Here is a 26,125-nt window from a genome sequence, read left to right as displayed (position 1 = left end):
CAGACCGAGGGATTTGCATCCACACAAGAAGGGTTAGAAGCAACAGTCACCCGAATCAAAGCCATTACACCATTTCTGCTCTGCGTTCAGCCTGCCGTTTGGGACGCACTTGAAAATGCGGTGATCCGTCGCCAAGGGATTTTTGGGGGTAAATGAAACAAAATAAAATAAATTAAATAGCAGTTGTGGGATATCAAAGTAAGCTGTGTAAAAGACAGACATAAAATGTTGGAGGCCAATGCCTTGGAGTTTAACATAAAAGGGCGCTTTGTTGTTGCTGTTTGCTTGTATTCACAGAAACGTCGCTTTGCTTCTTCGTGCTTTGTTTTTCATTTTCTTATTCTGCTGTGTGGTAATAGAAGACCCTGGAGGAGAGGACTGGGGGCCAGACCGGAGCCCAGGCTGGGCTGGGCCCCTGTAGCCTGCTGTCCCCCGAGACCAACGGCCTGGTCCGGCAGCTGGAAAGCAGAATCAAGGAGCTGAGGGGCTGGCTGAGAGACACGGAGCTCCTCATCTTCAACTCCTGTCTGAGGCAGGAGAAGGCCGAGGCCGAGGCGCCGCACGCGCCCAAGCAGCTGCAGTACTTCAAGGTGAGAGGCTGCCTCCTGTCGGTGAAATGAACCTGTGGAAATGGCGCCACAGTGCGTAGGGGGGGTGTACACCTACAGTACCCGCTCAGCAGTGCAAGGGGGGCGCGGTGGACATTTCATTAACTCCGGATATTTAGAACATCAACAGGCGAACAAACCACATGCCGTCTGGACGCGAAGAAGGAAAATCGGGGCGTAAGATCTTTGGCGTAACTGGGTGTGTCTTCCGATTTATCATTACGTAGTCATTATTTCGCAATGGATTGTGAAGGAAAGGGAATTCTTTTTTTCAAAGATCACACATTTTCAGTGCCCTCCCTAAGTAACGGTAATATAAGCGAGGTATTAAACCACATCTTTAGCTCCCCTCAGTGGATCCCAGTCTCTTTGTGAAGACATATCAGTGTTACTCTGAATCGGTGCACAAGGAGACTAAAATCCTAAATGTAATACACCCTATATGTTAGCAAAAATAATTCAGTATGGTTTGGTTCCCATTTTTTATTCCACTGAACCCTAAGCAGAAAATGAATCAACAGCTGTCAGCGTCGGAGCCGAAATGCTTTCGATTTGATGACATTTTTTTGGTTTGTTTTGAGGGACCAATACAATAAGTGGAAAAACCTATTTTATGTCTATGCGCAATAAATGCTGCTATAAATTATGGTGGATTAAAAAAAGCAACAACATAAAGAAGACAAGCCTTTGATAAAAAAAGTCATATTGCAGGAGGGGAAAAACACCACAGCCATTGATTTCCTGGGAATGCACTGGGTAAAAAAAATGATTAGAAATATTGATAAATGCAGCTCTTATGGACAGAACAGCCATTACATTACAAAGCAAAAAGGCAGAAAATGAGAAAAAAAGAGCATTTAACGATCATCTATCTGTTTTGGCAATTTTGCTGAAAATAGATCCAATATCCAGAGCTGGCATAATTATAGTCCTTTTGAAAGGTTATCGCCAAGGGAATATTGTTTTATAGGTTGTGTTGCAGTTCATGCTATGGAAACAGTTTAAGGGTCACTTCACAGTTAAGGGAACAGTAAAAGATAGATGCGATGTACAACTTTAGTAGCTATGACATAAAATATCTCAAAAAGGATTATTATGCTTTTTATTACTGTCACTTAATATATAAATAGAGAGTTCAGATGATTTCAAGGCATAAATGTCTAGGTGCTTTTTTTTGTACTTCAGTCATATCTCACTTTAAACTGTCCTTCTTCTACAGTTTGGCAAGCAACATCTGTGTTTGTCCACAGGAAAATCTGACTCCTTTATTTATGTAGAGCTTTTTCTTCTTACAGTATATGCAGCTGATAGTGTTTAAAAAGAGGGAGAAGCCTTGAGGGAGCTCCTAAGTGTTGGTAAAAGAAGTCAGGAAAGTGTTCAGCGAAAGCTGGGGTTCTTCAGCAAAGAGTGACCACATTACTCCTTACAGTCCTCTTAGTTCTGCAAACATTTAATGGCTATAGACTAGCACCCAAATTTACACCAACCTTTTAGGGGCTTTTGGCTTTGGAATTTCAAGGTCATAACAGTGCATCATTTTCTAAATGTACATCATAGTAATATTTCTAAATTATAACCCCGGCTTAATTCAATGAAAGGATACTAAGATGTGCAGCCTTGACCTCTTCATGATAAAGTAAATCAAAGACGAGGTCATTTAGGATTTTCCAAGACAATTTGCATAGAGCACTTGAATTGTGGGCAATCAGTTAGTTGCCTGGAGAGTTGGTAGCCTGTTTTTCAAAGTGCCTTTCTTAAACCAACAGTCTTTAACAATTACTAGTTTGTTAACACCATCAACTGGGATAGTTTCCAGAGATTAAGCCTTCATTTTGGCCACAAAAACAACTGCCCCATTTTAACCAGAAATGTGTTCATAATCTCTCATAATTCCAAATGTTTTAAGAGGATTACAATGATTATATGTCACTGAAGAACAAGAAATATTATATTTCTACTCGATTTTCTTTAGATACTTTAGTGTTGGAATTCCTTCCCTCTTTCAGCATGGAAGTTTAATTTATTATAATCCCCAATAAGAAAAAATGAATAAATCAGGGTCATACCTTGTTACTCTCTCAGTAAAATGTGCTCCATTGTGAGCTTCAAACCAGACTTTACATCCATACCATTTTTTAAGTGTAAAGAAATAGAAAGATGATTAGAATACCTTTTGTTTTTTACTAAATCGAGCATATTCAGTTCCATACTGGTTTTGCATTTTGATGTTGTTTTTGCATCGTACCAGTTAAATGGCTTTCTATGTGGCACTAAAGACATCACCATCTTTTAAAAATAATGAGGTGTGACAGTCCGAGGGTTAGAGCACGAAATGAACAGTTATTGTCAAGCGCGTCACCGTTAACTCGTTAGTGATCTTAGACCATACCGAGTCATCTCATGGAAGGTCAAGTCTAATCAACGACAGCACTCAGCAAAGGATCGTCTGAAAGACTCCAGGAGCCTGTGCAACTGTTTTCTGATTTTGTATTCCGTAGCCTTCATAGAGCTAATAAAATGTGACAGCACAAATATAATATCAATACTTTCTCCATGATTAGGAATAAAGAACTCCTGTTCTTTGCCAAGTGCTAACCACATTAGGTCTGTGCAAGCACCAGCATGTAAAACTGCCAAGCACAGTATTAGTTCTTCATCGACAGTTAATAGAGTGCAAGCAGGTGACAGCCAAGAAGGACATGATGATTAACAAACCGATGGAGAGAAAACCATATTTTTACTTTATTTTACCATATTTTACTTTTTTTCGCATTACCACAAACTTCCTTGCCTGCTGTACACGTTTACCATAGATATGTGAGTCTGCATTTCTATGTTATATTATTTAGCATCCTCTTTCAAAATTGGACTCTCTTAATTGTTATTGATTGTTTGTGTGTACCTATCCAGTTTGGCATCTCTAATTGGAAACCGGTGCCAAAACATCACCAGAACCTTGGCGCCAAGCTGGGAGGTGATGAGAACTGTCCGCGCCTTCCGTCTTGAACCTGGATCGTTAAGAGCCAGCTGCCATTTTGCACACCTCAAGCACCAGGAGTCAGAAATGACTGCTTGGCGCTCTCCGTGAAAACACAGTAGATTGAGAGGTGGCCTGCGGGGAGCTCTGTTTCCTCGGCATGGCCATGGGTCGCCCTGTTTGAGCCACATTCGGCTCACCCCGGCGGTGCTTGGTAAACTGTACGCCACCCCCCAGCCAGTCTGGACATTTCGGTTGCTGTCGGCCTGGTCCTGCAGGCCCACACGCCTGTTGGTTTTCGTTACAGCCAAGAGACGAATTACTTAATTGAAGTCTTAATTGAATCGCAGCAAGTTGCTTTACTGGAACATTTGCAAGTGTTTTTTTTTGTTGTTGTTGTTTGTTTGTTTGTTTCAGAAATGTGGAAATTTACATTGCTTAGGAAATGCAGTTGTGAAAAGACGACCTCCGGCATGTTTAAGAGGTGAAAACAAACAGTTCAAATGAATCCTGATTTTAAGTCAATTGCATGACTGAGAGCTCAGCTGGAAAACAAAGTGGCAGCTGTGTGGGCCTTAAGCACCAGGATAGGGATCCCGGCCTGAGGCAGTGACATAACCCAGACTCAGACCCGCAGACCTGCTGGTCCAAAGAGAGGGCCTTCTTCAGTGGGCTCACTTGTGACCCCCGCGGTAATGGTACTGTTTGCACCTGTTCATTGGATTTCAATCCAAAATCCTTCCTACCTCTGTTCTAACTATTTGGGTAGTACAGAAGAAAATACATTTCCACCAAACAACCTTTCACAAAGTCAGATGTCAACATGTTGACTGCAATTCTTTTTTTTTTTCAACAGACATTTTCCTTTTCTCTCTTGAATAGATTGTGATTGGGAGTCTGATGCTGATCATTTTATTGCTAGCATCTAGCCAAGACGGAGTAATAGATGCATTACAAATACCCTCTGCAAACACAGAATCAGAAAGCACGACGGTGTTGACAAAGCTATTTTAGGCAAAGGATTGCTGCTGTATACTGTTAAATCAAACTTGGGTTTGATTTTCTTAAACTTCTGGTGTGCTGAAACATGGAAGAGTAACAATGGATTTGCGAGGACATAGAAAACACGAGAATTGTTTTGAGAGAGCACATATTCAGTCAGTGGTTCAAAACAGGTTCAACTACAAAAGATATGTAGTTTTGAAATTTAGTTGTGTGATCTGGTTGTCATTCCTTGCTTTTGTTACATTTATGTGCGATAATAAAACTGAAGAAGTCACTGCAATTTGAACTGACATAATCAACAAATATATTTAATCAGAACATTTTAATTAATCATAATTTATTATATCTCCTGTGTGCTGCTATGTGAGTTAATTCTGTCTTTTGCTTCAGTGGAGAGCATTTCACTGTTCCCTGCTCAGCCTAATTTATGTAGACTATATAGCAAAATATAAGCAAGGAAACGTGATCAAGGTGAATCTTACATATTATTTTTAAATGTGCAAATTGAATTAATAAGACAGTGATAAGACCACAGGAGAAAAGACATTTAAATTTCATCTGGAAGAGATTAAAATAAATGAACAGAAAATATGAAGACTGTTGGAGAATAGCTGACCATACCCCAAGCCACAGTGGCGATAAAGAAAGGCTTCTGACTGAGCACAAGAAATAAGCAAAATGATTACACCCTTATTAATACAGAACGGACAGGGCATTCCATTTGTTAAATTGTGAGGACATGTTCACACACAAAAGGATTTGACTTTGAAAGTTTTTAAAAGGCTCATGCCAAACGTCTGCATATTTACTGTCCCATTAATGACTGGTTGGATTACAGCAGCTGATGACTGTAATACTTTTAGATTGCTACAGTGCTCTAGATGGATCCCAGCACATGATGCAGCAATGAGAAAATGTGATGAGGTCTTGGGAAATAGTCATCTAAAACCCTGAGATTGTCTTACCAGCTTGCACATTACAGGCCAGCTGATGCGCTTATGCCTTTATTAAAAAGCCACCTGATGAATGGTCTCTTGATGAGCTTTCACACGCCGTATTTTTCAAGGGATGCTGGAAGCAAAGCATGAGGTTGCTATTGAAGGAAAGAGGGCTGCAGTGCTACCTTTCGAGACAGAAAGACAGCTCTGAGCTTGGAGTTGTGCCCAGACTCATTCAGAGGCTGAAGGAAACTGAATGATCCCAGAAATGTGTTAATGTATTGTACTTAGTGTCTGCTAAATCGCCGGTTCTTGTTATTTATATTTATAGCTGTATTTATTTTAGAAGGCTTTTTTTTTTGCTAATGCTAAGTAAATGCACAACGACACAGACACAAAACAATGACACAGACGTTCTCAATTTTAAGAGTGTGCTTTTCAGTCTGACTCACTGAACCTGTGTTCTTTCCTCAGAGAATGACAATTATAAGGACATAATTTCGATGTTAATGAGTATAAATTGGAAAGAAGCACTCTTTTTTTGTATATTTACTCTAGCTATTCTGCAATTTCCTTTTGACTTTACTTCTTTTAAAAAAAACTAACAGTGACCTAAGATATTTATGTAAATGAAAATGTGTCATGGAACTCATAATGTTAGTGTGCCACAAGAGGCTTGTTTTATAGCCAGAGAAACAACACTTCTGGTTAACGTGGAGTAAAAATTAATTTTCATAGCCACGTCTGTGGATTTTTCCATCAATGTTAAACCCATTCTGGGGTTTCATATGTTACAAATTATTGTGTTTCTGGTAGGGCGTGTGTGTGCGTACACATGCTGTTTTGTAGTAGGATAATCTGTCTTCTTGTTAGGGTCCTGCTTGTTTCATTTTGACTTTGCCTACCTAACTTATTGCAAACGACAACTTTATCATGATGTAGTGGGCCATATTTCTTTCTTCCCAGGAGGAAGGAGTTGTATTTTGCAATCACATTACCTGTTTAAAAGACAAAGGGACTGGTAAATATATGCTAAAACAGGAGAGGAAACTGCTGAGCCAAAATCCAATTTAAATGTAATAGTGTTTAATATTTATTAGAAAATGTAAGGGAACACATTTCCAAGCATCGGGGATTTACATAAATTGTACTCTGAATGTTTTGTCCTACAAGGGCCTGGCAGAAGACAGCAGTGGCAGTTCTTTACTTACAGTGAAATCGCTGCATATTTAATCAGGTACCTGCAAACAGGTATTCAGGTCAGGAGCATCCCGAATCGAATGTAAAAGGCATTTCCTTTTTTTATTTTTTGCATTGCAAGATATACATGTAGTGGGTTAACATTGTATCCTATGGTAAAAAAATGCACAGCAGTCTGAAGTGCGTTGTGCACTTTTAATATTTAATATTTCACCTATTTATGAGGAAGCATAAAACTAGATACTGCCTTGATTTACATTTTTCTGATGGACTGCAGTGTCATGGAAATTTCATCAGAGCTGGTGGTAGAGCTGGGAGCAATACAGGGCAGGCAGTGTTCACCCTGTAGCAGAGGGGAAGAAGAAATTAGGGCAAGTTGTGGAAACATTAATGGAAATGCAGTGCTGCAATAAATTGAATAATAAACCTAGCAGTCATATTTTGGCATAAATAGAGCTTTTGGTATTTGTCATCTGCCTTATTTAAAATTCAGAAATATTAAAGGTATGCTGTTCCCCTTATTATAGAAATAATAGAATTCTACCTATTACAGAGTTATGGTAATCTAAATTACTATACAGTGTAATACATCAGTAAATAGAATATCAGTGTAAAATATCTACCTGCTGATGTACAGCACATTACATTTGCTGAGGGAATAACATTTGTCATGTCCCAGGTTTTGGTCCTAATGTCTTTTTATAGGTACTTTTCACACGGTGGAGTAAAACCTTATGTAAATTGGATGATAATTCCAGTATAATGTTGTAGATAAATGAATGAATTGCATCATTCCTTCAGTTTATACAATTATTGCACACTTTTACAGTTCAGCGTGCTACAAGAACAAAAGGGGTGAATTTTAATTTCACTGCTGGGTCTGCAGCCACATGCCCCAGCTCGTTTGTCCTTATGCTGAACACACAGGTATTGAAGAGGCTGTCGCATACTTTGTGTTTTCAGCTGTCTTCACTGACGTCGCATGTGTTCTTCCAAATGATTTGGCATTATAACTTTGAAAGACCGTTTTCAGAAAGCTCCCTGAAAGATATTCCCTCATTTTCAGGCAGCGCTGTTTTGCTCCAGTTCTTATCCTTTTCCCCAGTTAACTCGTAGTCTTCCAGCAGGTAGCCCATTGCCTTTCAGATGAATTCTACACGGCAGGACTTGATATGAACAGTGGGGCGCTTGAATGTTCTTTTCTTTTCGTGTTTGTTAATCTGTTCGGCAACATGTAGCTTAAGCTAATATTCAAGCCTAAAAACTATGCATGATCAGTGAAGTTTAACAATAAAAAGTTCTGATTGTTAACTACAAGTGATGATGTAGGCTCATCTCTATAATGTGCTGAGCGAAGGCATTTCTAGAGGCCTAGAGGGCGGCGTGTGTGGAAGGTGGCAGCGCCGTGACACTGTCGGGGTCTGATGGGGTTCTGTCTCCGCAGTCCCTGTGCGGAGAGATCCGTCAGCGGAGGAGAGGGGTCTCCTCGGTTTTGCGGCTGTGCCAGAGGCTGCTGGAGGAGCAGGACAGCAGCACTCCTGACACGGAGAGACAGGCCCTGCAGCTGGTCACCGTCAACCTGGAGCGGCGCTGGGAAGCCATTGTGATGCAGGCCCTGCAGTGGCAGACCAGGCTGCAGAAGAGACTGGGCACAGAGCAGGTGAGGGCCGGGGCACGGGGGCAGACACTGCCCCAGCGGTGGGGTCAGATGTGCCTCACGCGGTGCAGCATGCTGCGTCGTTGTGAAGCGAGGGGTGACAAGTATTCAAGATAACTGGGCCACACTGCAACACACTTTTCATAATAATGTTAAGAAAACCTCTAAAATATTCCAGCAGTATTGTTCCAAACAATATGCCAGCAGCCATATCACCCTGCAACTCACAACTGGCAATCCACTGAAGCTCAGCAGGTGTGAGCCTGGCCAGTACCTGGATGGGAGACCTCCTTGGAGACCTCCAGTCTGCTGCTGGAAGAGGTGTTAGTGGGGCCAGCAGGAGGCGCTCACCCTGCGGTCTGTGTGAGCCCTAATGCCCCAGTATAGTGCCGGGAACACTACTGTAAACAGGCGCCGTCCTTTGGATGAGATGTAAAACCAAGGTCCTGACTCTCTGTGGTCATTAAAAATCCCAGGGTGTTTCTCGAAAAGAGTAGGGGTGTAACCCCGGCGTCCTGGCCAAATTTCCCATTTCCCACTCCTCCCCACTGATAGCTCGTCTGTGGTGACAGTACTGGCGCACTATGGCTGCCGTTGCATCATCCAGGTGGGGGCTACACACTGGTGGTGGTGGAGGGGAGTCCCCATGACCTGTAAACACTTTGAGCGTAGTGTCCAGAAAAGTGCTATATAAATGGAATTTAATTTCAAAGAGAGGCTTGTTAAGTCATATTGAATTTCCTGAAACCTGTAGATGCCCAGCTATATAGTATATAATGGACGCCTCTAGTAGGAGTAACACTTTTCTTTGAGACGGGGTTCTGTTGTATGAGCCTTAAAGCATCAGTAAAGGTTAGAAATGAGAGTGGGTTATTTTGGCCATGTCGCTGTGCATCTTTTTCTATTAGTATGATCTGTCTGATAAAATCCCAATTATATCTCAGAGTAGAATGCTTCTATAACTGTCCCTTTTGGTATGCAAATCACCTAGCCGGCTGTGTCAGGGGCTGTTTGTTCCCCTCTTCCCTCCTTTCCTTTGTGACAATGGCATTCCTACCAAAAAGTGCGACAGCAGTTAAGAACATTCTAAGTGCTTTGCTTAACATATCAAACACAAGGAAACTTGTTGGTTTGTTGAATGTGTTCTAAACTTTTCTGTTGAAGCAGGAAGACAAATTGCTAGACTTTCTGAGAATCTGACCTTGCAAAGCTGCAAAGCAATTTAATTTTTTGAAGTGAGCGAAATGAAAAACATGAGTATGAGTTGTGTATAAGTAAACACCGTAGTCTCGTTTGATATAAAGTGGAAAAATCCTATTCTAAATTCAGTCCCAAAATATTATTTACTGGTTCTATCATTCCATTTACATTGCTCTTACCTGACATGAAACAAAATGCATACCAACCCCACAATTTCTGAAGCCCGTGATACTACCAAGCAAATGTATTCTCCTCGTACAGTATGTTAAAAACATAAAGCCTTTAAGAAAGTTCAAAACAGTAGTGTGTACATCCCTACTCGGATAAGTCCTTGAGTAAAACTCAGCAGGTATCTTCAACTGACGCAAAAATGTATGCAAAATATGTAATATACATTTGTAGTTCTAATTTTATTAAGCACAACAGGTGACAGTGCAGTCCCCATTTGAATGGCTGGTTAAGTTGTTTTAAAGTACTCATATAGCATATACAGTAGTACTCATCATGTCAGCTGAGGTAATGCACTGAAATTATTTTTATTTGATTACGCTGATTGATTGTTCTCACAGTTGAGGGTTTTATCATGCATTAGCCATCCACGCTTAGTCATTAGTATTTCCTTTATCAGCAAGCAGAGAATAAACAGAAATCTAATAAAAATTCATTATAGGGGATGTACGACGTACCTAAGCAAGTGTTAGATTTGCTAGTTTATTAGATTAACTGCGATAAAAGTGGCTAATATAAATAGGCCTTTCTGTTATGAACTAGAAGCCAAGCAATTTGTATAATTGTTCCCCACAAACAATGTGACTAAGCACATTTTGAAGATAGTCAAGGAATCTGATTAAACTTTACTCATAGAGGCTTAAATATGCTGGACAACAAACTGTGTTTTAGGCAGCTAATTGGCAGATTTCTAATTGATATAAGAATCAAGAGTTCATCTGAAATAAAATGTATTGGTTGCTTTTTTAAAAATATATTTCTTGTCTGCTGATTTAGAAGGGGGGAGGTCAAAGGTGAGTGTTTCATTGATGCAGCGCTGTCAGTGATAGTTTAATGCTGACACCATTGCATTTCTAAACTTTTTTTGTTGTTTAAGGTCCCAGGGAACGTAATCGAGCCTGCTTTCATGGATTTGAATACTTCAGCTGAAGATTCCTGGGAGTGGGATGATACGGACATTAGCAATGACTTGATCAGTGTCAATATGGAGCCGCATGACCTTGAGCAAGCAGAGAGCCATACATCAAAGTTAACAGTGAAATCTCCAGGGAGCATGGCTGGTGACCCCCAGTTTGATCAATATGTCTCACAACATGACAGTCCTTCTTGTGGCTCTGGGTTCACCCCTCCTTCTTCCAGCCCCCGTGTGTATCAGGTGTACAGTCTGCATAACGTGGAACTGTATGAAAGACCACATCTTCCTTTCCTCGGAAAGTCTCCTCAGGATTCAAGCCGGAAGCAACCAAATACTTTAATGAAAAGCCTCAGCAAAGATTCTTCTTTTTCTTCCACCGAATCCTTGCCGGACCTGCTTGGAGGTGTCGGTTCCATCAATCAGGGCGGGCTGGCGTGCAGCGGGGACTCGGCCAGGAGGTCCGAGAGCGAGAGTGGAATTGTGAGCGAGGGCGACACAGAAACTACCGCCAATTCAGAGGTTTGCCCCCCGAACCGGGTTGATGAGCCCAGGGGTGAGCTGTCATCAGAACCCCCTGTTGGCGTGGATGAACCAGAGAGTTCATTGACTTCCGATGAAGTGAAGATGCAGAGCGCCCTAAACAGGATTAAAGAGGAAAAGCACAGGAGTGGTAGTGGCGGGATTGTAGAACATGTGGATGTCTCTGTTTCCTGCACAAGCCGTGGCATTTTACAAGCAAATGACCAAAACACGCCAGCGGAAAAGAAAAAGCGCGCTAGCATTGACCAGCCATCAGAGGGCCACCCTGTGGCAATCGTTCTTAATGGCCAGGAGCCTCTGGCAGAAGGAGACACAGAAGGATTTAAGCAGCCTCCGTTCACAAGGCAGGATGATGAGAGAGGATGTGCTGATCTGAAAAGTGGCAAACTGTCTGCCTTTTTATCCCATGGGTCTTCCCTTGATTCCCTCTCTGTGGCTGGAGATTTATTTTTGTCCGGAAAAGACACGCTCCATCGCAGCACTTCTCTGGAGAGTTGGTTAGCCCCCTGCAAAAGCACAGAGGAAATCTCAAGTCAGCACAGTTTAGGAGACTTGGGCTTTGGTGGGGATTCCACTGGGGAGCTCAGCAAGAGGACTCTGGAATTGCTAAAGCGTTTGGAGAACATTCCGAGCCCTTTCAACCACAAGATGAAGCGCAGTATCTCTGACATAACACTCCAGAGCAGCTCCTTGAAGATGCCGGCAAGTACTCGGCTCCCCCTGGAAGTCGCCTCCTCTGTAAATGAAGACTCTGCGGCTTCCCTCACCGAGCTGAGCAGCAGTGAAGATCTTTCCCTCTGCTCAGAGGATATTGCTGTCCAGAAAAACCGAATTGTGGACTCCAATGCCTCCTTCCGGAAGCATGTGAACCACGTTGTGCCTGATGAAGCAGACGTCAGCATCAGCATGATTGTGAATGTGTCCTGCACCTCAGCTTGCACGGATGACGACGAGGATGACAGCGACCTACTGTCCAGCTCCACCCTCACTCTCACCGAGGAAGAGCTGGGCATCAAGGATGATGACGATTCTAGCATTGCTTCTGATGAGGAATATATCGAAAGTAGTTTTGCTTTAGGTCTGGACTACATGAAAAATGAATTACAGAACTGGATCAAACCCAGGATCTCCCAGTCCAAGGAAAAGAATGAGCTGGGTGACGAGCTTCAGTGTGGGGCCCTTTCCCGTGAAAATATCACCTCCTCCTTCACTGCGAATGAACGGCGGTTTTTAAACAGATCGGCCCTCAAACTGTTGGAAGCCAACGCCAATGGTAAGAGTGACTCACTTCGCCCAAAGGCCTCAGACATCAGCAAGGTGTCCCAAGAAAAGTCTAGAAGCTACATGAACCAGTTTGTGGATGATATGGAGAATGGAAATGTGGAGAATTCTCAGCTAAAAGCTAAAGATGCAGATGATGAGCTTCTGAGAGAAGAAGAAAGCCTTATTACAAAGAGTGGCGAATCCTTAAAAGACTGCTATGCATCTGATTTAGGTACTGGTAGCTCCGTGGGCGTGGTCACGGGTGCTAAATCCTTTCAATGTGACCTGCTGTCCACACAGCCCAAAGAGTCTTCTCTGGAATGTCAGCTAAGTGGAGAAATTCCATGTTGCAGCTCTGACAGAGAGCCTTCCTCAGTGTTACCTATGAGTAACCGCCAAGGGTCTCACAAGGGTACTGTGGAGTTGACACACAATGATGGCATTTCAGACTCCTTTGCTATCTTCAGAAAAGACGCGGAAGAAATTAGCGATCCCATTGCGGAAGTCCCATCATGTTGCAGCCACCATTCTCCCGTTGAGGAGGGAAAAAACGAAGATGACGGTTCCGTGCACAATTTCGTAATGGAGATAATTGACATGGCGTCTGTGGCTTTGAAGAACAAGACACTTTCAGACCCGCAGGCTCCCAGCCCTACTCCAGTGGCTCAAATCCGAGACAAAGTCCTGGAGCATTCTCATCGGCCAATACAGCTGAGGAAGGGCGACTTCTACTCCTACCTCTCCCTGTCCTCTCACGACAGTGACTGTGGAGAAGTCAGCACATGTGTGGAAGACAAGAGCAGCACACCCTTGCCCCCTGACCTCGGTGACACCTTAAACATGCGAGATGAAGAGCTACTATTTAAGCCCTGCACTGAACAAGTGTATATTGGCCCACCACTTAGTTACAGCATGTGCATGAGCCAGAGGACCCCTAAGTCAACTGGTCAGGGACACTCTTGTCATGCAAAACCCAGAGGGAGTGTCTCTTCCTCACATCAAAATGGAACAGACCATGCACCTAAACCACACTGCACTGAAAACCAGAAAGCACCTGGTATTTCTAAAGGAAGTACAGCTAGAAGCCAGTTAGAGTGCCATAATGAGGCTTCTTATCTTAATCCTTTACCATGTGAAACCCTGATAGACACTGTTGAATGTTTTTCAGATACTAAAATGCTTGAATCCAATATTTCTCCTGTAATGACTAAGATAAGAGTCTCTTGCTCCAGTACAAATCCTTTAAAAGAGGAAGACAGCCTTTATATTAATCCTAAAATTAACTGTCCCCAGATAAGAAAATTTGATAGGGATGAGAAAGGCCCCGCTTCACAGAGGATGAAACAGAAACACATTAAGAAAGGATGTAGTTCTCAACAGGAAACGAAGTCAGCTCATAAACAGGTAGGTTTGTGCATTATATTATACAATTTCTTTAAATAATGACACATCTTAGAATTACTGTTGTATTCATTTGAGCAACTAAATATCTCACAAGGCATGTTTTATTTCCCCACACCTACAGTATAATCCCCCCACCTCCTCTGCTCTTCCCTGAAGTGCTAATGGAAGAGGGATTTGCATCTTTAGATTTAAAATTTTAAGGTCTGCAGAACAGAATAATCATAATCTGTCAGATTATATTATGAATCATAAGCAAAAAATCCAGTGAAAATTATTGCTTAATTTCATGACTGAATTAGCATGCATTTGTGTTATTCAGAAATACTTTTCCATCATATATATATATCCCCACTTGCACATTTTTACTGCTGTTTCCTATTAGACTGGTTGTTAAATTCCGTGCAAAAGAATTTGTGTGCCATGGTACTTCGTGTCTGATCATTGTGTAAATTTGTGCAGAAGTTCATTAGACTTGATACTGAATCAGTTTAGTACATTTGCCACCAGATGGCTGTTTGGCTACCCCCCCTCCCCAACAACGAAGCCTCTCAAGATTTGACTGTAAATTGATCCACAGCGTAATTAAGTGATTACCCTGTAAACTACAGCACTCATAAACACTGCTGACAAAAGAATGAAAGCCACTGGCTCTGGAATTGAGTTGATTACGCATAAAATAAGAAGACATTTATTGAGAAAGACATTTTAAGTTGTTTAAATGCTACAATTAAATGCATCGGAAGAAAAATTCATCCGGTATGGTAAGAAATAGCACTTTTAAGTAATTCTGCATTCTTTCGTTGTGCATGTTGGATGTGGAAAACGCTCATTTACAAAAGGTTTTGATTTACTTTTGGATAATAAAATGCAGAGAATGAAACTGTTTGCAGATTTACCAAAAGCACAACCTTGAAAATTGCAAAACGGAGTGCTTTTCTATATTTTCTAAAAAAAAGAGAACAACATTTACCATTTAATCTTATGCAGACTTGCAACTACTTTCATGAAAGCTAGCAGAACTTATTTGCTTCACCAGAATAGAGAAATTATACATACAGTTTATACATACAACTGAGCCATCAAACTAAGCCATTATTAATCAACAGCTGTATAAAATTGAATATTCTTCCACAAACACATATGATGGTATATTATTAATATGTAATATTGTACATAAGAAGTCACATGTCAGTATTATTTAGGGAAATTGTTTCAGTAGTTTAAGTAGCTTCAGTATTTAATGATTGGCTTTGGAGAGGTGTTTAAAAAATAAAGGGGAAACATATTTGTATTATAATAGGAACCATCCAAAACTACATACCACACTTCTATCTTTGAAGGTTATTCACAAGTGAAAATTAGGTTTTATTTCATTTGAATATAATCATTTTATGAAGCATGTTAATTCAGAAAAACACTAAAGCTAACAGCTAACCCATGAAGAAATGTAGAGAAAAATAGTAGTGTTTAAAAATGTGTTGCTAAAATATGACCATGTTCAGTGGATGGCACGATGGCGCAGTGGTCAGCACTGCTGCCTTGCAGCCCTGGGGTCTGAGGTCCAGTTCCTGGGGTGCTGTCTGTGTGGAGTTTGCATGTTCTCCTCATGTTCACATGGGTTTCCTGCAGGTGCTCTGCTCCCACAGTCCAAAGACGTACCGGTAGGTTAATTGGCTTCTGTGAAAGCTGGCCTGCAGTGAGTGAGTGTGTGTCTGTGTGTGCCCTGCGATGGATTGGTGTCTAGTCCAGGGGTAGCCTGCCTTTCACCCTTTGCTTGCCAGGACAGGCTCCTGTTAGAAAATGGATGGACATGATCCCGGAAAAAAAAAAAGTGTGCTTACTGGTCATCACTATCATGTTAAAGGTCCACCCATAGGAAGCGAAATGTATTTAAAAAAGATTTTTCTCCCTCTCAGTTGTCAAGGCCAGAGGCGTACTCGAGAGACGATGGCAAGAAAGCTAAAGGCAGCACCACCTGCCCTGACAGCTCCGGCACATCCGCTTCTCAGCTCCCTAAGACGACCCCGGAGTGGAGAGCCGTGAGGCCCCTGACTAAGGTACAGAGGCCGGGATGGGGGCTGGAAAGCAAGCGCACCCCCCAAGTCTGTTTGCAGTAGTGCTAACAAGGGAGTCCTGTAGACAATGCTCAGCCACCAGCCCAGCATGCCAAACAATACATTTTCTTACTGCTCCATCCATATTGCAAGTAAGCACATTAATAATGTGTCTCATCATCAGTTCTGCAATCACATACGCGGCTGTTGCAGGTCTCTTTTATTATTTTGTTTTGCAATACAGGCCTCTGCAAATTGTCCGTGATCAGACATAAGGACCTCCTTCTTACACTGATGATGACTCTGCCTCATCTGTAAGCTGCTGTGTTATGATTTAAATTATAGGCGACTGTGCTTTCATCATGACGTTTCCTCGTCCTTCCAGACTGGTCTGAAAAGGCTGCAGCTGCATAAGCACGGCCATATATTCAGAAGTGTTAGCCGCTGCTGTTTCCAGCGCCCTAAAATTGGTGGAAAAATGAAAGCCTTTTTGTCTGTAATCATTCTCTCTCATGAAATAAATATTCCATAGCAAGAAAGACTCTGTCGCCTCTGTCCGAGGCACAAGACTTACAGATGCCCAGAGGAGTAAGTTGCTAATCAGATGGCTCGGTCTGGCCTGTGCGCTCCTTTCAGAGCTCTCTTTAAGGATTTTTACAGTCATCTGGAAACTCTCACACATTACATGTATCTGCCTCTGATGGTCACAGTTACCCATCCATGGAAAACAGTTTCAGAATGCTTCATATACAACTTTGTTTCAAGCAGTCCGAACTTCCATGTCTTATTACTTTTTTTTGGTTCAAATTGTTTTATGCAAAATTTGAATTTTTGCAAGGACTGGACCTCACTCCTTTCTTTCTAGTTGACTAATACTGTTTCAACTTCAAATCCTGATGACTAAATGTTGAGAACTGCTTACTGTACTGTATGTTCTGGCGAACATTTATTTTTTTAATGGACAATATAGTTTTCTCGTTGAATCCTTGGCAACTCGTAGTGCCCAATTAAAACCCACTTCCTCCACTGGAGCTCATTTAGAGCCCTTAAGAGATCTGTTTTTGGTCTAGTTGATATCACCACAATTGCAACAGAACTGCAGAGGATGTTTTCTATCTAAATTTGGGTGCAATATTTTCCACAATTTTTAGTTTTCATAAAAACCTTTTTAGTAATTGCTAAAATTCATGATTTCTGTATGTTTCTAATGATACAGGGGTACTACAGAATACATCATGTGTTCAGTGCAATGCATCATCGATGGAAATAACCTTGACTTTAGAAACAAAAAGAATGTACTTCAAATAAAAAAGCTAAATAAGGCTTACTGAAACTATTCAAGATCAATTGATAGTAAGCGGAAAAAACGGGTAAGATTTGTATTGCAGATCAACATCTGCTTTTGGGGTTGAATTTAAATGAGGAAACTTATTTACTTTTTTGCGGTATCTACATTCTTCTTACATAAGAAACCAGGAGGAATGGGGATTAGAAAGTGATATAAATGCATTAGTATATGATGACTGGTTTTCTTATTTAAATATTGCTGAACTGTAGTTTTGTCTGGTGTATTTACTTGCCCTAAAGTACCTTTACCCTGATGCTAATTAAATGGGGCTCTAAGCAAGGCCTGCACACACTAACTACTTCTCCACTTGCTAAGAAACGCTGGGGATGTGGGTTGAGATTATCAGCGAGTCCACTGACACGTACTATACAAAAGATTAGCAGTCACAGCAGAACAAGCCAATAGAGACTAAACCATGTTAAATGCTGCTGATCCTCTGTGAAGCTAAAGGAATACTGGAATAGATAGATAAATGTGGAAAATGTCACAGATAACAGGTGTATTAAGACAGCCACATAGCGTTCTGTATCTCCGAACAATGTAACTTAAAACACTACAACATACACATCTTTACAGCGATACTGGCAGTGACTGTTGCTGTGCAATTTGTGCCTGTTATTTCATTAACACTCCTGATTGATTTTGAATTCCATTTGAGAGATGAAGAATTGCAGATGGCACATGTTGCTGAAGAGATAGAGTATTCTGTGTGGTTATAATCAGTCACACAGTCCATATTCATATTGTGTCACAGTGTCGAGATGTAAATAATCTGGATATTCTTCCCCAATGTACTGTTTATAATACTGATTACAAAAGGCAGATGTAGAATGGAGAATATGGTAGACACATTTCACACATTTTCCTCCCTCCCAGAACTCAAATTAGGTTGAAGTTGAGTTTAATTCAAAGGACACACAATCTAACATGTGCTACAATATAAAATGCCTTTAGAAGCACTGATCTCTATAATCACACAGAGTCACCCTTATTCAGCAGTTCCACAGTGCCAGGCTATTTTACCAAATGGCAAATTAGTGTGCAGGAAATACTTCTTTCTGTGAGCACTCCCACTGAAGCGATTCATTCATTTATGGACCAAGCAATTGCTCGTTTGCTGGTCTTTTAGCAAGGCACAATAACCTAAGCTGTAAACACAGATTAATTCCCATGCTTTTGCTGAAAGAGAGGGTTTGCAGTGGGCTGGTGTTGTCCCAAGTGAAACATGAATCTGCAGGGCTCACATAATTCCCCCTTCATTTTGTGAATGTGTTGCATAGCATTGCTGACATCAGTCTCACTGTCTAACAAGCTGCTGAAAGATGCAAAGAGCACACGTGCGCATCAGACTGAATGTTTGTAAATGTTCGATTCGTATATTAGTAAACAGAAGCTGAGGTGGCTGATCCAAGCAGATGTTCTGTGAAACTCGGAAATTAAGGACTGGTTAGGAGGGGTTCAACATCAAGACAGCTTCAATTTGTACATTTTCCCCTTCTGGGAGGGCATGTCTTCTCGGTATGCTTATTCAACATTTTACTCCCTTCCTAGCATTGTGTCCCCAGCTACTTTAAAAGCTCTGGCTTGCTGACCAGGCAGAGTTTTACTTGCACTCCACCGAAAATCTCCAGTAAGACTTCCCTGATACTCAGTGCTGTGCCTCTAGTTTTTATGCTGTTGACAAGTCAACAACCTGCTGGAACTGCTGTTGATGAACAGCTCTGGCTGTGCAGTGATTTTGAGCTTCAGTGTAGGTGAAAGGTTGTGCTCTCTCTCACCTGCTTTTACAGACTTACATATCAGCACAGCAGAGTGCTGATCAAAGCCTCCTGTCACCTTTGGAGTTGATGGTTGAGTTGTGGGACTTGACTATGAGTTTCCAGTCAACGTGATGTGCAGTGTGCTGAGCATGGCCTGGTTCAATGTGTTTCATTTATCAGTCAGACAAAACCTGAAGTCTGACAATGCTTTGATACACATTTAAAGTTTTGTGTACATCTAGTAAACTATTTCTGATGGCCACATTCTCCAGGGCATTCGAATCTTCATTGTGAGGAAGACTTATCACATTTAACAATCAATTCTGAATGGTGAATGGCTGTACTTCTGGAAGCTTTGTCACAAAAACCTTTGACCTCATTTTTTTTTTACTTTTCATTTCGCATGAAGATCATGGGCCAACAGAAGGCTGTGCGTTTCAAAATATCTTACTTTTAGTAATTACAGCATTCAATCTTGAATATGTGTTTTCACATGTGATCTTGTTCTGGAACCTCACCTTCTTGTTGACTTAGTCATTCACTGTTGTTTTGCACCAAAGAAAGCTGAATCCCCAGGTGGCTATCATTCTGTGTGGAGATTTTTGATGGCTCAAGAAACCCACTACAGCCTCTATCCCAGTTCTATGATTTTCATGTGTCTATATGTAAATCTTGTGTCTAGCTCCGTATAACCTCATGACAATCTTATAAATATTTAGAAAAGAGCACCTTTATTGGTTGAGCCACTCAGGAATTTGTGATCATACTTAATTTACCAGGTTTCCTATTCCTTTTTTTTTTCCTTCCTTTGCTGACCTCAATTTCACATTCAGAGCTAATGCGTTTTTAGGCTGTTTTGGACACAAATTACCTTTGAGGTAGCTTCCTTCCTCACATTGATGATAATCTTTTCTAACATGAAGGCTTTTGTTGCATTCCGAATACTCTGTTTATTGCTCTTTTTCCTTTTTTTTTTCTTTTGCGTGTCGTTTATCAATAAATATGTAGAGGTCAGTAACTGCAAAACAAGATCACAGGCAAAGGTAACTGGTTAGATCCAGATATTTCTGCCTAATTTTGAAGGCGTATATAATGCATGTCTGAAGTGGCTCCTAGAAGCTGCAGAAGAGATGCACTTTGCGCTAATCTCCTCAGTTGTATTCTGACAGTCATTTCTCCATAATCCTCATCACAAGGCTCTGCTTCTTGCTGTATGGTTTAATTATCCAAGCCTCACACTGCATTCCTGAAATCAAACCCTGTGGCTGGTCAGAGTCTAGTCTATTGCTTCATTGTTGCAAGAAATGCACTAGGAAACCTGAAGTTTCTATTTAAGTTATTCATTTTTGAAGGTATTGCAAACAAACAAATAATGTGCAAGATCACATTAAACAATTATTTCATTCATGTGAAAAGCCTTGCGCTTTCTGTTTCGTTTTTTATCTGTAACTTCAGGTTTTTTAAGTTTTTAAATGTGAAACCAGTCACTGCTTTACATATCTAAACTCACACAGTCACTGGCTTTGCTTCAGTCGTTCATTTCACTTGCAGCAATGTGTTTGTTTTAACCCCAAAGGTGGCTATTTGTATATTTGAAATTCGCAGAGGTCAATACAGCGGTAGTTTAGGCATGGAAATGTATGATGTTCCGATTGAAAAATTAGGCAAATTGGAAAATAATTTGATGGTAAAAGCAGCACTGTCATATTTCATACAGAAGTCATAAGAGAATCTAGATGAAAGATAGTCTTATTGGGGCTGTGCGTAGAGGTTTGATTTCATAAGCGCTCTGAAGTGTTCTTTTTTTCCCTTTATTTTTACCTATACTACTCCTGGTTAATTCAGTTTCTGTATTCTGGGAATTTCAACAAAAGTGTTTAAATGTGTGGCTGTCCATCAGTAGACAGCGACTATTAAACTCACGAAGGAAAACTCCTGTTTTTCCATTACAGTGACCATCTGGTGAAATGGCTCCTTCAAACTCCAACCCCAAGCCCTGAGGGAAGCCACATCCTTTCTGATCCCTGCTCAGCTCCGTCACGGAATCCGGAGTCTCCGTCGTCTTTTCCATGGAGAGTTCTTCATGCTGGCGTCGCCATGTGGCTGCTGCTGCTCCTTCTGTTAGTGGCTGTGACTCTTGACTCCTGTGTTAGTGGCGCCCACAGACTGCAACAGGCCCACTCTTTCCTCCTCATCATGGACACCAGTACTGAGCTACCTCAATGGTCTGCCGCCACTCTGAGTCCATTGTCCCCTCTCGGTCTCCTGTGCATGGTAGTTCTCCCTCCATATCTTACTTCTACATACAGGAAGCCAACACAGCTCAGCGCCACTGGGTGGTCAGGTGTCATAGTCTCTCATTCCCCGAGTTCACTCTTCCCTTCTTAGATGTCCCTTACCAGGTTTTCACAGTTGTTGACGCTTCACTTTGCTTGGTTTAAGGTGGAAAACTGCGCCAGTTGGACCAAAATGTTTTTGCGCTTGGTTGCTGGCTGGTGTGAGGCTTGCAGAATAAGGGCCGCGGTGTCCGTATCCAAACGCTGATTCCTGCAACAACAAGAGGAACTCAGAACAGGGCCGGAACTGACGGGTCGTCAAAATAATCAAGTAGTTGTCTATCTATGCAACACTGACTAAGTTGGAAACAGCTGTATTGTGTTGTGTATTTCAAAATTGTTGGCAGTCTGCGTAACTCGATACACCATTTCTTTTTTATGTTTCTTAAGATGGAAATGAGGAAATGTTTTGAAATAAAATATGCGTGCCTTGCTGTTTTTCTTATACCTTTTGTTAAAACACTGCTTTTCCCTGTTAAATGTTCTAAAAAGACAAATAGGAAGGTGGAATAGCAAGGTTCAGATGTGTGAATAATTTATGTATATATGTATAAGTGCAGATGTTGATGTATAATGATGGTATAAATGCTTCATTTTAGTGTTAGACAGTATGTGTCCAGTGATGTGGAAAATAATAAGCCTTAAAAGTGCTAGATTGCATGGTTAATAATATAAAACTGGTTGAAAAAAATAAACTTAATTTATTGAACAAAATTGGATGGATGCTTTTCCTTTTTCTTGATATAGTATATGGCCTAAAAAATAACATGTAGACAAAATGAACTTTTTTGAAAGCAAATTCCCCTCATGTCCTTCCATCTCTCTGTAGATGTCTAGTAAAGGTTATTTCAGACGCTGTGCAAATGTATTTCTTCATTACTAGAACATCTCCCAGACAGCTTCTTATGGAAATAAAATTCCTTCTCTCTGGGTGTTCAAGCTCTGATATACTTTAGAGGTAAATAAAGACAAGCGACTCTTGTATGTTTGCATAAAAGGTAAAATAAAATCCCTTTGAGGAGCTGTGACAGAAGAAGCAAGACAAAATCACAGCTCCAACCAAGAGCATTTGAAAATCCTTGTGTTTACCTCATGCTCACTCTTCAGTATATTGTTTTCAGATCAAGACCTTCCACAGGAAGCACAGCTGATCATCAAACAGTATTATTCAAATCGTCTTCTCAGCCTGTAACACATTTAACCTCTTTAAATTTAGAAGATTAATGCCAAACTCAGAAACATATAATTCTGGGGACACAGAGTAACTGGGGTGTTTTATTGTCTAAATGAGTTTTATTCAATCATATGCATACTGATAAGCAATGAAATGTATAAAAAAGTACTTTTGAAAACCCAGAGGCAAACTTGGCTTTATGATATGTTTTTTTTTCACTTGGCTTTGTTATTTCTATTGTAAATTCTGTGTACTGTATATGGAAAATGATTCTAGTTTTCCTTAATCCAAAACAGAATCATATTTTTTACAGTAGTGCGCTGTAGGAATGGAAATTGTTAACAGGACACAGCTGAAACGGTAGATCAGAGGTAGATCTGCAGTAAACTGAACAGCTCGATCTGACATATCAGAGTATTCATCATCCTTGAAAATGTAACTGATTGACTCTTCTTCTTAGAAACCCATTTCTGAAAACTATATTTTTGGTGAAATCTAACCTATGACAATTGTTTCTAAAAACAGCTCATGGTGATCTCTTTTTACAAAAAAAATAGTACAACTTAATGAAAACTAAATAAATTGAGGTATTGGATAAAATGTATCTCAAATTAAGTTTCAAACCACTATAACAATATTAGCCTTTAATCTGTTTTTATTATTTTTCAACTGCTTTGATAGGTGCTTGATTCAGTGCTGAATCAGCTGAGTGCTTTTCTGAAACTACAGAATATTTGAATTAATTCCCAGCCCAAGATGAATTTTATACTTTGGTGGCCTCAGGGTTAGAGGTCCAGTTGTGACCTCAGACCAGTGGTAGTATTTTTTTTTGCTTTTCAAACTCATGCCAGTCATAAACAGGCATTGCATGAAAAGGTCATTTGAAGAAATACCATTGGCATTAACTAGCTGAATCCTCTAGTAGAATCTCTAGGGTTTGTACAACGGATATAGACAATGTGTAAGCAAAAACTTGTTTCAGCCCCATGTTATTCAACACATGGCAGGTTTTCAATATCCATCACCAACTACACATTTTCTCACAGTATTTTTTAAGTGAACATGACCGAGGTAACAACTACGAAGAACCTGCCCAGGATTGCATTGTGTGCAGCTAATCTTCCAAACAGCTTTTCAATTTCTGATACACAAGATACGTTATTTTACAACCAAGATATGGCTGTATGATATTAAAGGTGTTATGTATATAAATGTATTTCTTTCCATAAGTGAAAAATTATTCACGTACAGTAAAGAAGGTGCCTTAGTGTTATTAGAAAGTTATATCAACAGATATAGACACATGAACTTTAAAATGCACAGGTTTAATCTATTAATTGTTCCTTAGAGGTAATACCTGGATCTAAACCCCAGTTTTAGAATAATGCTTTTTGTTTTGGAAGCATTGAGGGATTCTCACAGCCCAGGCAAAACACAACCATAGAAATAATACTGTAAAGATTGACTGTATTTGCACAGAAACATTTGTAGTACACCATATTAAGTGGGAATGGTTTACTAGAAATGAAAAGCAAATTCTGGGTTTCACTGCAAATCAGAATTCTTCATGTTCCTGGTTCGCATTTTTGGAGTGAAAGGTTTTATTGTTTTGACATAAAAGATTTTCAAAACAATGTGCTTCACATTATGTGCCACAGAACCTTCAATGTCAAAAACCTATCAAGACAATCTGAAAACCTGGACCTGATTACCCTTTTCTTATTTTGCCCTGGCAAAATATGCAAAGTATTCAGATACTTATCTCCATAACTTTAGGGAACGATCACTTGAATTTCAGCTGATATGGGTTAAGGTAAAAAAAAAGAGCAATTGTCATAATACGGTAAAAAAAAGTATTTTGCTCGCTTTTTGCACAAGCATCATTGGAAACAAAACGAGCGTTTATTTCTGCAATTAACAAGACATTGTTGCATGGAACGGAAATTGCTTTAAAGGTTCTAAAGGTCAAGTGAATCGAACTGTGGTGGCTTTGCAATTACAGCCCATCAAAATGTTTTGACTTATGATCTGTGCACAAGCACAGTCAAATTAGCATTTAAGGAAAATCTTTATTGAAAGCCGGGGAATGTGGGTGAGTTCATTCCATGGTACTTAATGTGCCATCAGCACCTTAGAGACATTCCTGAGAGGAAAGTGTTCTAAAATCATGAGGCAAAGGCAAAAATGATCCTGTTACATAAGGATGTTATTGGTGACGAACGAAAGAGTGGGTGCAGAAGTAGACAGCATGTCTGTTAAACACCATGCCTCTTCTGTATGTTCTATCAGTGCCTTGCTTTTACTGTACGTAAGAACTGTTCCGAAACAGAAGAGTCCATTGCTAGCAGTTAATTCAGGAAATCACCCAGGAAATCACCCAGCTCCTTCTTGAAAGACAACATGGTATCAAATTCGACAACAAGGCTGGGTAGCTTGTTCTGGCTTTGTATAAGGATGTGCCTTCTTTTCGCAGTTATAAATGCACTTCTCCTTAGTTGCCATTTCTGTTTTAACCTGATATAGCGCCATGAATACAGCACCATCACAGGACACAGAATTCAAGCAAAAGTGGCTCCAGGTATAGATAGATTTATATTTCCCTGTGCTATGTACACCTACACTTAATGGAATTAAAACGACTAATTCTATAATTCAGTTATGTGAAGTTAAAGTTCTGAAAGTAAGAACACAAAGTTTTGAAGGCTGAGGACATTCAGTTAATGCAAAGAAATTTCATTTTGAACTTCACAAAATGTTCAGAAATGGGTGTCACAGCTTTTTAAAAGACATCTTTAATATTTTAAGGACATTTTCTCTCGGCCAGAAAGTTTTCAGAACTATATATATAGAATATGACTCACATTGAGACGTGTGTTTACTGTATATATTACAGCACAAACATAAGGTAGCACCTTGTCAGAATAATTCACTGGTCTAGTATTTCATTTTTTTATATATATATAATGGATGAAAAGATGTCATTCGCACTGCAGAATGTGTGAGGTGACAAAAGCTTTCATGGCTCAGACTTCACCATGACTAATGCCATGCTGTATAAAATGCTTGAATTAATGCCAATGTAATCAGTGCTCTTTTATTGAGTTCCTGGATCCCACTGCATTGCCCTCTAATAGACTTACAAGTCGAATTCTGTTAATTGTTTAAAGGGATTTCTCAGTGGGTTTGATGATCAGGGACAAATTTGTTCAATATTTAATCTTTTGCTATATTTTTAGCATCACAATCGGAAAGATGTTAGGAACCTTCAGATATGATTAAACACAGACAAAAAACAGAGACTAACAATTACCTGTTTTTCACTGGTGGATTAGCTAGGTCATGTGAGCCTTGGACTTTATTTTAATTTAAATGTCCAATTTCAATTTTAAAAAAGTTTGGTAAGAGAGTGTTACCTACTTTTTTTGTTAGAAATAAAGGCTTAAAATGTTGTTGTTTTTTCCATTGAAAAGTGCTGTTAACAGAATTGAGAGATTAGTTGGTTGCATAAAAAGAAACA

General features: G+C 40.3%; 1 protein-coding gene across 5 annotated transcripts in view; it reads left to right on the top strand.

The window, feature by feature from the left end:
• Positions 1-22,148, top strand: part of akap6 (A-kinase anchoring protein 6) — a 127,642-nt gene extending 105,494 nt beyond the window's left edge. For all 5 annotated transcript variants that reach the window (XM_088647624.1, XM_088647623.1, XM_088647622.1 and 2 more), the window contains 5 exons: positions 360-590; positions 8,173-8,388; positions 10,691-13,936; positions 15,853-15,993; positions 21,051-22,148. In XM_088647624.1, the coding sequence (XP_088503750.1) occupies positions 360-590; positions 8,173-8,388; positions 10,691-13,936; positions 15,853-15,993; positions 21,051-21,053 (3,837 nt within the window). In that variant the 3' untranslated portion in view covers positions 21,054-22,148. The remainder of the gene's footprint in view (positions 1-359; positions 591-8,172; positions 8,389-10,690; positions 13,937-15,852; positions 15,994-21,050) is intronic.
• The last annotated feature ends 3,977 nt before the right edge of the window (positions 22,149-26,125 follow it).

Source organism: Lepisosteus platostomus, chromosome 10 (genome assembly GCF_059453375.1).
Source record: "Lepisosteus platostomus isolate fLepPlt1 chromosome 10, fLepPlt1.hap1, whole genome shotgun sequence".
NCBI lineage: Eukaryota > Metazoa > Chordata > Actinopteri > Semionotiformes > Lepisosteidae > Lepisosteus > Lepisosteus platostomus.
The sequence above is the reverse complement of the archived record's forward strand: the minus strand, read 5'-3'. Positions and strand labels throughout refer to the sequence as shown.